This window comes from Drosophila mauritiana, chromosome 3L (genome assembly GCF_004382145.1).
Source record: "Drosophila mauritiana strain mau12 chromosome 3L, ASM438214v1, whole genome shotgun sequence".
NCBI lineage: Eukaryota > Metazoa > Arthropoda > Insecta > Diptera > Drosophilidae > Drosophila > Drosophila mauritiana.
In genome coordinates, this window is record NC_046669.1 from 19530964 (window position 1) to 19546693 (window position 15730).

General features: G+C 44.4%; 1 protein-coding gene across 1 annotated transcript in view; it reads right to left on the bottom strand.

Annotated features, from left to right (window-relative positions):
* Window positions 1-15730, bottom strand: part of LOC117141408 (prolactin-releasing peptide receptor) — a 30554-nt gene that overhangs the window by 14184 nt on the left and 640 nt on the right. The window contains exon 2 of the mRNA XM_033304831.1: window positions 1868-3889. Coding sequence (XP_033160722.1) covers window positions 1874-3673 — 1800 coding nt within the window. The 5' untranslated portion in view covers window positions 3674-3889 and the 3' untranslated portion in view covers window positions 1868-1873. The remainder of the gene's footprint in view (window positions 1-1867; window positions 3890-15730) is intronic.

Here is a 15730-nt window from a genome sequence, read left to right on the forward strand (position 1 = left end):
CACTGGGCACTTTTGAGTACTCTGTCCCAGATTGAGGAAAGCCACTGAGAAGTGCACATATGTGCATTAAATGCAACTACTACCACTGCCTTCTTCCATTTCCGTAATATTGAGAGACATCCATTGTGCCACAATCACACTAAAAGGAATATTTATTTCTGCCAAGTGAAAGTTTTTGTCAGAAACGATTTTCAAAATCATTGTTTGTTTTGCCTTTCAACTCTTCGCCTTCAGGCGAATTAAATGTATTTATAAACTTTACGACCCATTCAAAGCACTCTGGCTAGACATCTGTATAACATAAGATTTGACGATTATAAATGGCAATGGGCGGCGGAATAATGTAAATTTTCCTTGGCATATATTGGCCAAGTTTAGTTGGTAATTTGTGTGTACATATATTAGCTATATTTATGTTGTGCACCTGTCCAATTTGGCCGGATAAAAATGAGAGGGTGGCGGTAGGAGCGAGAGTTTGGCCAAAACGGTAAAGGGTCGCTTTATTGTCGGCACGTTTCTCATATTTCTGTAATCCATTACCAAGTCTTGGCCATCCGTCACGGACTCAGAGCCTCCGGCGGACTTCAAAAGTTCTCCGGCTGGCCATTTTAAGCAGAAACTTTATGCGTAACGATTTTCTCATGCCTTCTAAGCCGCTTATGTCGAAGATGTTATGCTCTTGAAAATATTTGTGTAAACCGACCAATTTAAATAGTATTCAAGCAGCAGGGAAAGTCATGCCGAATGATGGTTGATAATTTAAAGTATTTTAAGCATAATGTTTCCCACTAAATTCCAATTTAAATAACATGAAATCAGCCATTGAATAAATGTTATCAATAAATAGATACATTTCCTATTCGAATGAACCAAAAATATATTAAAATCTGATATCCTGTCAAGTCTTACACTCTTGCTCTGCAGCTGAAGCTACTTAAAATGCAATTATCGTGTACTTTTCGCCATAAATTTCAGCAGAGTATCAGAACTGTCAGAAATGTTGCACTGGTAACCAAGTTACAGCAGTTGGTAACCTCCGAAATACATGCTTTTTATTACCATCTGGAAGAGCGGAACATTTTGGGGGGAGGCCGCCGCCAGGAGGTCGAGATTTGTGCGCTGACAGGAAGCAACTTTTGGCTGACTCATGGCAGTTGATTTACTGCTCACCGGGGCACGGGAATGGGTAATGGGTAATGGTACTATGCAGGTAAGTGTGCTGGCCTGGCCCACCGACTGCAGCTCGACAAATGAAATTTTGGCCCGAAACACTGGGAAAATCAGCTGCCAGATGATGGCCTTTGTGGCCTCCAAAGGCAGGAGGGTTGGGGTGCGTGGAAAGTGCTCCAGTTCGTTGTGCTTCCACTGCACATTTTATTTTATTTGAAATTCATGCAGGCTTGCGCTCGCATTCTGATTTCGCTCCCACTAATGGGCTGCTCTTTGTCCCGAAGGAAATGGGATGAGTCCTTCGTCAAAATTCCTTGTGATTCGGTAAGCAATTTTCCATCTTGCACAATCGCAATCAACCGATGAGCTTGCAATCCGCTCGACGCCATCCCTTCGACTGAAAGGATGTGGCATATGGGGATTTTTCGGTGATATTGATAAATGCAACTGCTGTCGACTGAGTTTCCTTCCACGGGGATTTATTAAGCTTATACTAATGTGGTGTAAAAAGCAATGCATACATATGGTACATGTGACTTAAGTAGGGTGGCTAAACCAAACAGCGTTTTTTTGATTAAAGGTTAACTGAAATTCTAGTTTGACTGATTAGGGAAGCAAACCCGACACATCCTTACAAATTTACTTCCTCTACTTTGATTTTATTACTATATACAGTCCCTGCCTCCAATTTACTTACCCTATCTCAGTTGAATCGCCTCCCCAGCTCTGCCCCACCACCTGCGCCGATTGCCTCGCCCAGCTCGACCATCACATCCGAGTCCTGGCAGTGACTCGTACTCGTCTCCAGAATGCTGATCCCGGTGGTATTATCCGTGCTGACGAACGGCGTCTCGATGAAGCGCACCTCCACGGTCTGCTCGTCGCCGGAGTCCAGGTAATCCCCGTCCGTCTCGTCCGTCCGCCGGCGGATCCGCCTCGTCAGCTCCACCTGTTGATGGTGTGACGGCTGCAGCTGGTGCATCTGATGGTCGCCACCGTGCACGAGGGCGGCGTTAATGCCGCGTCCGCTGAGGATTGGCGACACGGCACCCGTGCCATTGCCGTAGGTCGGCTCCCTGGGTATAATCAGCAGCTTCTCCTTGGGCAGACACGTCTCCTGGGTGATGCCGTTCTCGTCCTGGTCGTCGGCGTCCAGACTGCCGCCGCCCATGCCACCATCCCCCTTGCCATGGTGCAGTCGCGGACCACATGTGTTCCGATCACTCCGATTATAGCCCCTGGTGATGTTGATGATGTTGTTGTTCGAGGGATTGAAGCAGGGCAGCACGTGCTTGAACTCCTTGCGGAAGTTCTCGTTCAGCCAGGCGTACAGGAAGGGATTGTAGCAGGTGGAGCTCATGGCAATCGAGTGGGCCACGAAGAAGAAGAGGATGTAGAAGCGCCACTCGTTGGACTTGTCATCGAAGTCATCGAATATGTTGACCACATTGATGGGCAGCCAGCTGAGTCCGAATACCGCCACCATGGCGATGAGCATGCGGTTAGTGCGCTTCTTGCGATCCCGATCCGCCTCCTCCCGCCTCGATGACTTCGAGCCCGGCTTGGCCCTGGCCCGCTGGTTCAGCTTCACCGATATCCACACGTAGCAAATCGAGATGATGAAGAAGGGCAGCACAAACTGCAGAGTGGTGGTGATGGCCCCGAACACCTTCCTGTACTGCTCCGATGGCCAGTTCTCCTCGCAGTACACCCGCACGTAGGGCATCTCCGGTCCCGTTGATCCGGCGGTCATCACCTGCATATAGGCCTGGGTGGCCGAGGTGGAGTCCGGTGCCTCGATGTAACCGGATCCCTGGGCCACAAAGCTTCCGTTTAGCATTAGGGTGGCCTCCACCAGGGTCTCGTTGCCAGTCTGCGTTCCGTTCACCAGCTCGTTGGTCATCTTCATGTACATGCCGTAGGGAACGGTGGCCAGCAGGGCTATCACCCAGATGCTCACTATGATCCCGATGCACGTGGACAGCTTCATGCGCGGATGGAAGGGGTAAATGATAACGAAGTACCGATCGATGGCAATCGAGGTGAGGGTCAGCGTGGATATGTAGATGCTGCATCCCTGGGCAAAGGACACCAGGTGGCACAGACTTCTGCCGAAGGCCCAGCGACCCATGAACGTGTACAGCGGAGTAAATGGCACCGCCAGGACGCAGAGCAATATGTCCGACAGGGCCAGATTCGTGATGAATATATTGGTCACAGTCTGCATGGCCCGATTCCTTAGAACCACGTAGCAAACGAGGACATTTCCGAAGACTCCCAGGACAAAGACTGTGGCGTACAGGACGTAGAAGAAGATTTGCACGAACTGGTTGTGAATGATCCCGCCGCTCCTGTCCTCATCCGATGCAGCCACATCCGCCAGGATTGCGCTAGTAGTTCCCGGCGACGTTAGGCTCCAGTTGGTTGTGCTGACCAAAGGCAGCTGGCTGCTGCTGATGGAGGAGGAGGTGGTGGTGGTGCTCAGCCAGCTCAAGTTGGCCATCTTAACGGTTGCCGAGGCTAATGAGTTGAGTGGTGGTTGTGTGCTCGACTTGCTGCCGGTGGTTCTGGTTCGGATGCGCACCACTTAAGCGGCCATTTCCGTCGCCGGCGGAACTGAGCTCCTTACCCAATGGATGGCCTCGCCAAAAAGCACTTGGCTGCTTAGAAAGCCTTGTGCGATATTCCGCTCATTGCTAATTGACTGAGCCGTTGTGTTCTGAAAGTGCATACAAATGTAGTAAGTTGTAGTTGAAATAAAGAGAAACAATTCGCCGTAAAGGTTTTAAAATATCATTAGAATAACATTTAACCGAAACTATTAAAGATCAGAATATCATTACATCTGCATCATTTGGCATTGGAAATTGCCCTCCGAAGTTCGTCAATAAAATCGATGATAGTAAGTGCCTTACAACCGTGTAAAACTCAACTCAACTTATTCCAAAGTTTTCAGCAGGGAATTCGTCTTAAACGGACTTAAAAACTAAGTTCCCCGCTGGTACATCACATTCCGCCCATCCACATTATTCCCACCCCAAAAACTTTGCTCTCACTTTTTCAGTTCTGCCCTTTGTTTGTCTGCTTTTTGGCCAAAAGGGATTAAGTTGTTGCCCCGACTAGCTTCTACTTTTGGTTGCTGTCAGGACACGCTTGCTCGGCTCCCAGCTCCCAGCTTCCAGCTTCGAGCCTCGAGCTGGGCTTCCAGATTCGGGGCACTGAGTTTATTAAAAACAATGCCAATGTGACAGTTGCTGTCTCTAACTGGGCATTAAGAATGAAGTCTTGAGACCCTGACACCAACCGCTATTCGGACAGCTTAAGACTGAGATGAGTTGCATACTAATTCCCCCAAAAATTGTCTTCTGGTTTCAATTATTCAGAAGCACTATATGCTTTAAAATCAATTAGAAATATGTTTAAAAGTACATAGGTAACTAGTGCAATTGCCATATAAATTCTGTTCCATACTTTAAGACAGCTTGATGTGCTGCTCAGAGGATAAAGTAAGCTGAAGCTAGGGCTTCTAAGCCGCATTCAACAAAAATATGGGCTTTCCCTGGGGGAAGCTTCCACAATTAGGGGCAGATCCTGGCCAGCAGTCGATGCAGATTATCAGCAACCCATTACCCAAGAAGCTCGCTCTCCACAATGGCCCGCAATTAGGAGCTGCAACCAATCGGAACAATTGGTAATTGCCAAAACAATTGGTAAGCTCTCCATTGTACACTGCATTGCACTTTTGGCATCCTGGCGGAAGGCGGCATTTAATCTTATGTTTTCAATGGCAGGAAGTTCTGGGAATTTTATTGCTTCCCCGAAGGTCGAAAGTTTTGGCAAGCAAGCGAGCAACCAGAAGCCATCGATGCAAGTATGCCGATGGCTGATGGCTTCTGATCACGTACAGCAGCTAAATGCAAATTTAATTGGATTCATCTAACAACGGGCCGGAAAAGTTTTGGCCAACATGCAGGTGCACATGCACATGTAGGCGACTCCAACAAAAACCTGTTTGTTAAGTCGTCCAATATTCGGGCGAAAACCCGGATAATCACGGACTCCGGGCAATTTCGGGGGTACTTTACAAGGCTGCAAATTGAATTCCTGCGTTTAATGAACACATGCCGAACGCCCCGGGCCACAGATAGCAAGGTCAATATAGTCGACACGAAAGGGCGAGTATTTTGCAGATGGCAAAACTTAATTAGAACTCAAGACCATTGTGTCATTAGAAGGAGCAAAAAGTTTGTGCAGCATGCCGCAGAAATCCTTTTGACAACCTAAGGAGCACAACTTTTTACGGCAAAGTTTGCAAAACTAATTGAAAGCTTCCCAAAGGCTCAAAAACAAACAAAAGAATCCACGAAATTTGCGATTCAAATATGCAAACTCATAGACATTTAAGCATTATAGATGGTGGTCAATTAAACTTGAAACATTTATCAAAAATAACCCATTCAAGCTTGAGGTTTTTCTTATTTTTTACCATTTTGTATCCATTAACAAAAAAAAACCATCAAAGACAAGGTGCACAGGAGAAATTGCTAAAAAATTACTCCAAATATTACGGAAAGTTTCGCGGAGTACGGATGTTTTGCAATCCGGTTAACAAGAGGAATGTCCAAGGAATTTTGAGCCGCGGGGCCAACGGCGGCAGTGTAATCATTTTGATAAATTAATAGAAAACAGGAGCAGGTTGAGGGAGCCTCGAATGCCGGATATTGTGTCCTGGGGATAACAACAGAGCGTGGGAAACAAGAAAAATTGCCAGTTAACAATTTTTTGTTTTGCCCTTCTTTTTATGAACGCATTTATCCAGGGATTGCCTGACGTGGCCCATAAACTCCATCGCAATCATTACCAGCAGCCGGCATTGGCAAGTCCCGAGTGTCGTCGGCATCATCATCGCCCTCATCCTGGATTCTGCGACCTGCCGCTTTTCTCCCGCCTCCTCCATTGTCCTTCTGCAGGACTCGCGCGCCGCACTGCTCCCATTATCATTACTAACAAGGCAGGTTGAGTGTGTCATCTTGGCGGTCCTTTCCGTGATCTGCGGCACTTCGTAATTTTAATTTTGATGCATTTGTCACCATTTTTGTGCGCTTTTATGAGCTACACTGCGCGAAAAGAAAGTCGGTGTCGAAAATAAATGTGTAACTTATATATATGTTTAATGGAGTAAACTGGATTAAACAAGTAATATTTATGTTATGTACATATATGTATATTTATGTATTTATTTATTAAACAGCATGTTTGTGGCTTACAAATTTTCGTTGTTTAGCTAAATTCTTTTCTGTGTACTGAGCAGAGCGTCTTCTGCGGCAACGATTTATCTTTGAGCCCGTGACATAATGAAACAAGGCCAGGGAGAGACCAAGCGCTCACTTCAATGGGTCTTTTTTTTGCCTCCGCAATATCAGGAACAGCAACATCCGCATCAAACTGTTCGACTCCTCCTTAAGTGCTAGTATATGGCCTACTTATAGGCGCTTGGGGAGTTTTATGGCGACAAGGTGCATGCGACCTCCAGAGGGCAGAGCCATTAATGAATTTGCCATCGCTTCGGGCTTAAAGATGCAGTTAAAGTGTATCTCAATGGACTGTCAGGATGTTTATGGGTGCGCAGGATAGCCAAAACACAGTGCTAAAAAAAGAGGGACAGGACATGCTCTGGGTCCTTTTATGCGCCCAAAGTCCTTTTGATTTCCCATTTCGGTCCGGGCGGAATTAAATGAAAAGCAAATTAAATACTTCGTGAATACTTAAGGAAGACAGTTTTCTCGGAAATATATATAAACTACGGGTTGTTGTTTCTCAGGTTATTTAACACACTGGCTTATTTATTATAAATACATCCTTTTTACAGACTTGTCTAAAAACAGCCACCTGACAAAAGCTTGAACAATAACAATATAAATGCGATATAGACCAGATATCAATCGGAAAACAATCAAACACCATTTGTTTAATTGCAAAGCAAGCGCTATCTATCAGGAAATAATCGAATAACAATGGATTAACAATAGAATTTAAATTAAGTTGAGTTAAATCATAGAATACTAGCATCTGAATATATTACCAACCAACTATGGTATATATAATATATATTTATTTTTCCCAGTCTTATTCCGGAATAAAGTTGATTAAGCTCGTTTGCGTGTCGCCATTAGCTAATTCTTGAGCATATTTTCACGGAAACTTTCGGCTGAACCTGCAGTACCTGCCACACCGGAAAAGCAGATGGAAACTATGCCATTAGCAGGCCACGGGATTTCCCACCAGCTCCACTAACGATTGGCCGGAGTGGCCAGTGATCAATGCCGAGCTTTTTGCACTAATTAACATGGCCATTTCCGTGATAATCAATTACAAAGTTTGCGGACAACTTTGACGTTAGTTTCGCTTCAAAGAGCTGCGAAAAGAATAAAGTTTGTGCGCCGCCTAGGAAATTACTCAAGAAATTGGAGGTCCCACAGACAGATGGACAGACTCGGGCCGTTGGGAGCATGTGTTCAATGTCTGCGTCAGTGTCATGGATCGATTGATGACGCGGAATTTAATTAAAATTTTGCCTGAATTGTTCTGCTTTTTGCGCTTTTTTTCTACGATGCCATAGCACTGGCACTTTAATTGGTTGCCTCACTCGTAAGCAGCCACTTTGCACTTAGCTACTTTTGAAATGTCGGCTTCGCAAATTATTCATACGCATATGAATATACATATATATACATATATACTCATTCGATTGAGAGCCGCGGCGGGCTAATTTATTTACATGATTTATATGCCCGGCAACTAATTAGAGAGTTATTTCCATTTGGCTCTCGATGCACACGAATCGAGGGCAATCTTCCAGTAACTGACTCACTCAATGCGGGTATTTACCACATTTACGATGGACACATAAATATCGAGTATATGCACACACCGCTCCGAATCGCATATATCAAAGTCCACATGTATCTGCATCGAAGTAATAGTCATAAGTGGGAAAAAAGTAGGGAAATTTCAATTGGTAGTGAGATTTAAATACTCTTTGCCTAGCTTTAAATATAGGTATAGGTATAGATATAATGAACATTATAGTAGATTACTACTAAATAGAGATCCTTGTGGAATATTTAGAAAAGGAAGTTAGTGGAGCCACTGCACTGAACTGCATACCTGTGACCACATGTATGCTCCCCTAATGCCCTGACGATGGCCACATCCAAAATAGCGAGTGCTATGGCTCCAAGAGGTGCGCCCCTCCAAAATGTGCCCCAAATCCCCCGACTCTACCAACTCCGATGCCCATCCCTGTGCCAGCGGGCTAAGCCCATTAAGGTCCATGTGGACAAACCCGACGATAAGCGTCAGCGGCATTCGCATAAAGATAACGCTGAAATCAAACTAAATGGCTAAAATTGGCAGGCAACAACAACCAGCACGACGGCAACAGGAAATCCAGGCGGTAATATTTTATCAAAAGCAACAAAAAATCAAACCAAAAAAAAAGAAAGCTCAAATCGCATATAAAAATCGCAGTTAAACATTATTAGAAAGATTGGGGGCAGGAATGGCCATTAATAAGATTGTTTTAGCATGAATTTACGGCCAAGGGCGGCCTTTTGGCCAAACTCCCCCCGGTTCCCTGATGCCCGGATGCCCTGATCCCATGGCAAACACCATGGCCAGTCAAGCCAAAATGTAAACAAGTCAGCCTACCGATGGGGCCCCGTTTCTATGGATTTCCTCCACTTGGGCTTGTTCTCCCCCACTTTTTTGCAGAACATAACAGACCTGACAGTCTATTCGAAAATTGAAATGTTTGCTAACACGAGCCACTTAAAGTAGGAAACAGGAATGGCAGAAAAAAAGTGGAAAAAGCTGAAAAACCGAAACGAATTTCAAACAAATTACACGGGCACTTTTGGCCAACGTTCAACGAGGCGTGCGGCCAAAGAGCCATCAGTTCCAGAGGCCAAAGGTCCCCACTGTGTGTGCGTGTGGTAAGTGGTTTCCTCAACGAGTTTTAAAGTCCCTCGAAAAAATACAATTTGAATATGGCGAGCAATTACAATTGCCACGAGCTCGCCTCCAGAACCACACCCACACACAAAAACAAAATGGTCGGGCCAATTATGATCCGACGGAATCAACAATGAAAACAACAATACTCGTAATAGGCCATTCCTTGTGATGGCCAGCAATCCAAGCTATTCGAGTGCCAGGATTATTGGCTTAGCAATTTTTAAAATTGTAGAAGAAACTTCAAGCACTCGTGAGAGGCTCGGAAAATGTATTTTTAAAACTGTAGTCCCAATTTGGTAAGCCATTGGGATTAATGTGCAATTAATTGGCGAATTATATACAAATTTTACATATTACATATATGTACATATTACATTTTTTTTACATATTATATTTACATATTATTTTCAAATCTATTTAATTGACTAAAACACAGTACAATATAATAATCAAGGATATGATTCTTAAGTGAGCTTACTGCGAAAGTCTAATACAAAGTAGGTGTCTTTTCTTTGATAGCGTAACAAATCAGGTTTATGTGTAACTAGGACATGTCCTGTCGAAAGCGGTACTCCTTCCGTTTGTCGGCACTTGTTAGAGCCCAGAAAACTAACCAAGCAGTTTTCCTGTTGGCCTGCAACCTTAAGATAAGTATAACTGGACCAGTTAAGCCCGGCAGAACATTTTCCGGCCATTTCCCAGTCGGGGAGTGTTGGCTGAATGCTTAATAATTTTAAGTAAGCTTTTTGGCAGCCCAGTGCCTGCTGCTGAAACAGCTGAAACTTCTGAGAATCGTATGCACTCGCAGTTGTCATGAGCTGGCCAACACCCACTCCCCGGGCAGATTTCCCAACCCCAACCCCGAAACCCAACCCATTCCCAGTAGTAATAACCGAAACGCAAGCCGAGTCTGAAATAAAAATGCAAATGCCAAGGACACAGCAGCGACGAACTTTCGAGTGGTCGACATGTGGGGGCGTTTTGGCCGGGGGCGTGCCGACCGCCGTCTTAGTTTGCAGGACTAGGACCAATGACAGGAGGTGTGGCTAACAAGGACACTCGTCCTTTTCCCCCGTCCGCCTGTCTGTTTGTCTGGCCGTGCTGTCAGCCACTGCTTTCTTCGGCTTGTTTACTCACAATTTTCATTTGGCATATGCAAGGACAATAATTTCACTTACAACTCGTAGTTCGAGTCCTTAAGGTCATTCGTATTTTCCGATTATCTTTGCGCCCATGAAGTGGGCTTTCTTTGCTTTGAATATCTCATATATTCTTCATACACAAAAATCCTTTGTATGTTAAATTATTCAATTGCTGAAAGGATGCATTCATATTTAACATATTATATTACTTACTTTACTTAATTAAGGTGCGGAGAATTACTAGACGATATATATTCTAATTTAATATCTTGGCGAAATTTATTTTCATTCACTGGCACTCTGCATACAAATTTTCTATTGGGCTGCCCTTTCAATTGAAAGGTAGAGTATCTCCTGCGAATCTAGAGGCCCGTTTGTGTGCAAAGTTCCCTGATGAACTTTCATATGCCACTTCAAGGATAATCAGTTGATTTCAAAGTTTCACCCCTCCACGGGGCACTGAAACCCTTTTTGGCCCAATTCCTTTATCGTTGTTTGTATGGCTCATTTTGTGCCTATTCCTCGTTTGGCATTGCTCACTTGTTTAGGCGCTTAACCTTTTTCCAGCCAGCCGCAGCAACAATAACAAAACCGAAACCAAAACCAATTTCCCTTGTCTTTTGACGCCATTTGTTTGCACAACCTTGGTCCCGGCCGTGTCCTGTGCTCCATCCTCTGCGGACTCCGATGTCCTTGCATAACACGCGGCGACATCGGCGGCCCGCACACATACGGCATATGGATGGCACATGGCTCATGGCAAGCCCAACCAATATTCGAGCCGTATAAAAATCAATGAATTTTATTGCTACTACACATGGAGCTACCTCACTTCCTCGTCCTTGAGCTGTGGTGTCTGGTTCCTATTGCATACTTCGTTGCACTTTAGGGCTGGAACCGAAGTTCAATTTAAAAAGATCCAGTCCTCGAAGTCTTTGAAATCTCTCAAAAGGGGTCAATGGAACAGGCTACAAATTGGTTTTTGTTGAAAGTGATCTTTACTTCATATGTTGTGGCTTGTGTCTTAAAAGCAATCCTTTTTATAATTGTTTTTATTCTTTTAAATAACTCAGACGATAACAATACCTTTGAGATATTGCATTCAATATCTCACAGCTATAATATCTCCAGAGGGTTTACCCATTCCAGATGCAGCATGTGCCATCATGTGAGGGCGGCTGGTTCAAGGGGCAGTGACCATAATTAATTGACCATTTACTGCAGCTCCGCTGCAAAACAGTTGCGGTTGAGCAGGAGACAATGGCTTCATAAATTCAGCTCGAGGAGAGCAATCTCAGTCGGATAAGTGGCGCTCCACGGGTTGTTGTCCTGCCCCGCCCACCGAGACGGGCAATCCCTTTCGCCATTGTCCTTATCAGAATGTCCCTATCAGAAGGCAGTGCACTGGAAAGTGTCCTTGCCCATCGTCACTCATAATGAGGGATCCACGACCATTGGGCATTCAACGCTCCCGAGACCCAAAACAGTGGGTGTCGCTTCGGTCAGTTGAAGCTCGGGTAAACGCTCTAACATGACCGAGTTTGGCAACCGGAAAATTGTCTTGGAATGCGGTGATGTCTTCTCTCGAGGAAATCCTCTAGCCTAGACCTTAAAGTCAGGCGAAACAAACCAAAGTTTCAGATGAGAACAAAGGCAGGCGAATATCATCTACATTGTATATTACCAAAGCGTGGAGGCCTTAATTTTTTATGGCGACTTGGGAGAACAAGAAGCTCGAGAGTTTTATGGCCGCGGAATTCTTAATAAGGCAAAAGATTGTTTACTTCATGGTATGTGCATAAACAATTTGACATATCTTTCTTTTAATCGAAATTTAACCGAAAATATAGCGTACTTAGTAATGTTAGCAAATGAATTTTGCGATAGAAGCCCTTCAAAAGTTTGAGAACCTAATCTCCAGACCTCAAATATCCAAAAAGAAACTCTTGCAAATTGAGAACTTGACCTTTTCTGTGGCAGCTGCTTTGAGCGATTAAGTTATCCCGGGTTGCCACGATACACCCCAGCTGCTGACCTTCATCGGGATTATCCCCTGGCTCTGGCTGTTCTCGATTTCCATTTATCATTATGCAGATTCATGTCTACAATATGTTCATTTAGAAAAATATATGTACGAGGCGGGGCGGAAGGCAAAAGAAGCACTTGGCCCGGTCTATGCAAATTAATAAGCAACTCACTTAGCGCTGACTTAAACGCAGGCAAACTGTTGTAAATGGCGTTTTAATCAGCGTACCAAGACAACAAACGAAATTAATTAAATGTTCACTTCATGGCCGGCATCTCGACTAAGCCGGAGCGGAGGAGCCCAGACACCAGAACCGCCCACTTATTATCTGGGTTTCGGCCAGAGCCAGCACCACCAGGACAACCCGCCCATCCTTCGAGTCGCCTCCTCCACGTGGAACGTCAATTTTTGCATTTTAATGATATTTGAACCGCGGTGTGGCCCACGATATGGGGTTGCATTGGGGAAAAAACCAGATGCGGAGTGGGGATGGTTCGCGCTGCCCACAAAACGATGATGGCCATGGGGATGACGATGGCGATGGCGCTGGTGAAGACCCTGGCCAGCTCCTAGCCATATTATAATGAATCGATAAATACACTTCCATGAGGCGCCGCAGAAAAAACTTTCGGCGTCAAATAGATTATTCTAAATAGGTTATGTTTCGGCGAGATGACAAAGCGAAAAGTTCTTTTTGGAACTTTGAAAAGGAATTTGCTTTGTACATTTATATTTAAATGAGGCCTTTTTCATGAATTATTTAGACAAAAAGAAACTTTACACTCTATTAACTTCGGAAAGACCAAGCGCACTTTGATGGCCACCTTCACGGGATCTTTTCATGTCTTTGAAAGTTTCCGGGGAGTTCAAAATAGTATGCATTTGGAAATTTACTTATGTTTTAATAAGTTATTTGAGCTGTTTGATACTAGCACTTATCTGCGCATTACAAAATCAGGCTTGGGCACTCTTCCCCTCCTGAAATTGAACAGCCCAAAGGACTCCAGTACTAATAGGGAATTAATTACGTTGTTGGCCGACGGGTTTGGGCCCCAATTGCGGTTTCCACATCCATGAAGCTCCAACGAAGTGATTTCTTTCTGCGCATCCCTATTTGGTCCGTCGCTTAATTGAAAAGCAATTAATTTTTTGGCCTGCATTAGGCTGCCCCGCAACCAGCTCGCTTCCCCGCGTGGCTCCCAGAGGACCCTGAATTATTGACAAAAGTTAAGTGAGCAACTGCACGGACCGAAATCATAACCAGACATCGACATCACCAGAGGTAAATTGAAAGGGAGCCCCGAGTCGAGCCGAATCGGGTTGGTTGGTTTGGTCTCTGGAGAAATTTGAAAATCCTAGCCACAAACGACTGGCTGACTGACTGACTGGCTGGCTGTCAATGGGGGAGGCAACTAGGGACAGCGACCACCACTCGAAAAACCAGATTACAGGGCGGCAAAGGGAGCTAGACCAAAGACCAAGTCAAAGGCAATTCCATAGCCAACTTGGCAGTGCTGGCCTTGGGAATGGCAATCGTTTTATGGCTCCTTCGCTGCCCGGACTTGCTCTGGTTGTGCGGGAACTGAGAACTGGGGCCTCCATCGCTCAGATTGGCCGTAAAAATGTCACCTGTGACTTGCGACTGTGAGAAATCGAATAAATTCAAGCAGCTGGCCGAAGCTCCCCCCTCTACGCATTTCTTATCAAGCCCTTTGCCTCATAAACACACGCACATATAATGCGTATTTACATACGTTAGCCTTATGCATTATTTATGCAAAACTTGGTGGCCAATAAAATGGCAAGCGGTATGAAAAAGCATACAAACCAAGTGCTTGGAAAGAAAATATATGTCTCGGTCAGCGGTTCGACTAAAATGTACCCTATCTACACTTTTGCAATTCAGTAATTTCAGCATATCAGTAATAATATGATATAATGATAATATTTATTGAGAATCTTTTAATCAGCTTGGAATAAATCCTTCGCTTCCATTAAGGCTTCAAAATAAATATTTTCTTAATCCGAAAGTAGTCATAAGAAAAACATACTTTTTCCAACCAAATGCCAATGTTTTGCTTTGAGTTTTCTCTGTAAATATGTAAATGTTTTCATCGGAATGTGCACATTGCCATTACAGGCGAAAAGGAATTCAACAAATATTTCTCTAAAAATACAGTAGAGCACAACTTCTATTTTGGAAAAATATTTGGTTTCAGCTTAACTTGCATAAAATTGGGAAAATATTCGACATTATAATATGGAACTGACTTCAATTAGGCGCTCATCTCATTGGCTTACAAGTGGATGAAACAAATATTTGCAATATTTTTTTTGGGCTCCAGCTGCTCAATTTGTTACTATTCCATAGATGATTTAAATGCAAATGGGCGAGAATGGAGCTTGAGCAGAGAAGGAAAATCGGGCGAGGATATCCAAGGCACCATCTCAGCAATTTTCGCCTCAATTGCGAAATTTCGGCGACCTGAAATTGCCTTAAAGAGCAGTTTTAGTGGCCATCAGGCAGCTTTGGCGCGGTCTGATATGCAAATTGAAATGCGTTTTCCTCCTACTCAGATCCATGGTCCTCCACCTTTGAGCTATCGTAGGAGTCCACCAACTGGTGCTTGAAGTGCATATTGCTTTGGGCTTGCGGAATCCTTGACATGAACACGCGTATCACGTATACGCAGTGTGCACCTGAAGATGTTCCGATTGAGGGAACTAACTTGGCTGACCTTAAGCTCCGCAGGCTGAGTTGAAAACGAGTTGGCATGCGAAACCAATGTTCCGCTTATAAGTGAATCAAAGCATCAATCATTCTAAATCACACGATTATCACTTATGACATCTGCGTCCCCAGACAATAACAATGATTAACGTTACGTATACAACGCGGCTAACTTGACCAATTCCCACCTGAACAACATGGTCATTAGCATGCGCCCTAGTTGGGCGAAGCAATCAATGCATTTGTTTATCGAATCTACAATTGATGGATGGCTGGCGGAATGAATGACTGGCATCCATGTCAGAGGGGATCAATTAGAATCAATCGAAAGTTGTTCGGACTGTCTTTTGTATATCGGTTCGCCCTACACTCGAGCACCCATTAAAATTAAAGGGAAATTTGCATTTTTAATTAAGGAACAGTCACGACTGAGCCATTTGACTTGGCCATAAAATGTAAACGGACTACGTGGCTCCCCCCTCCCCGCCACTTTCGATTTCCTTTTAAATGCAATTGGGTTTTCCTAATGTTATCTCTTTTCGCTCTCGCTTTCCATTTAGCCTTCTTGTGCTTTTCTCCATTTCGCTGCTGCTAACTTATTTGTTTTGTCGCAAAACAATATAAAAGTTGAATGTTTTTTTCGGG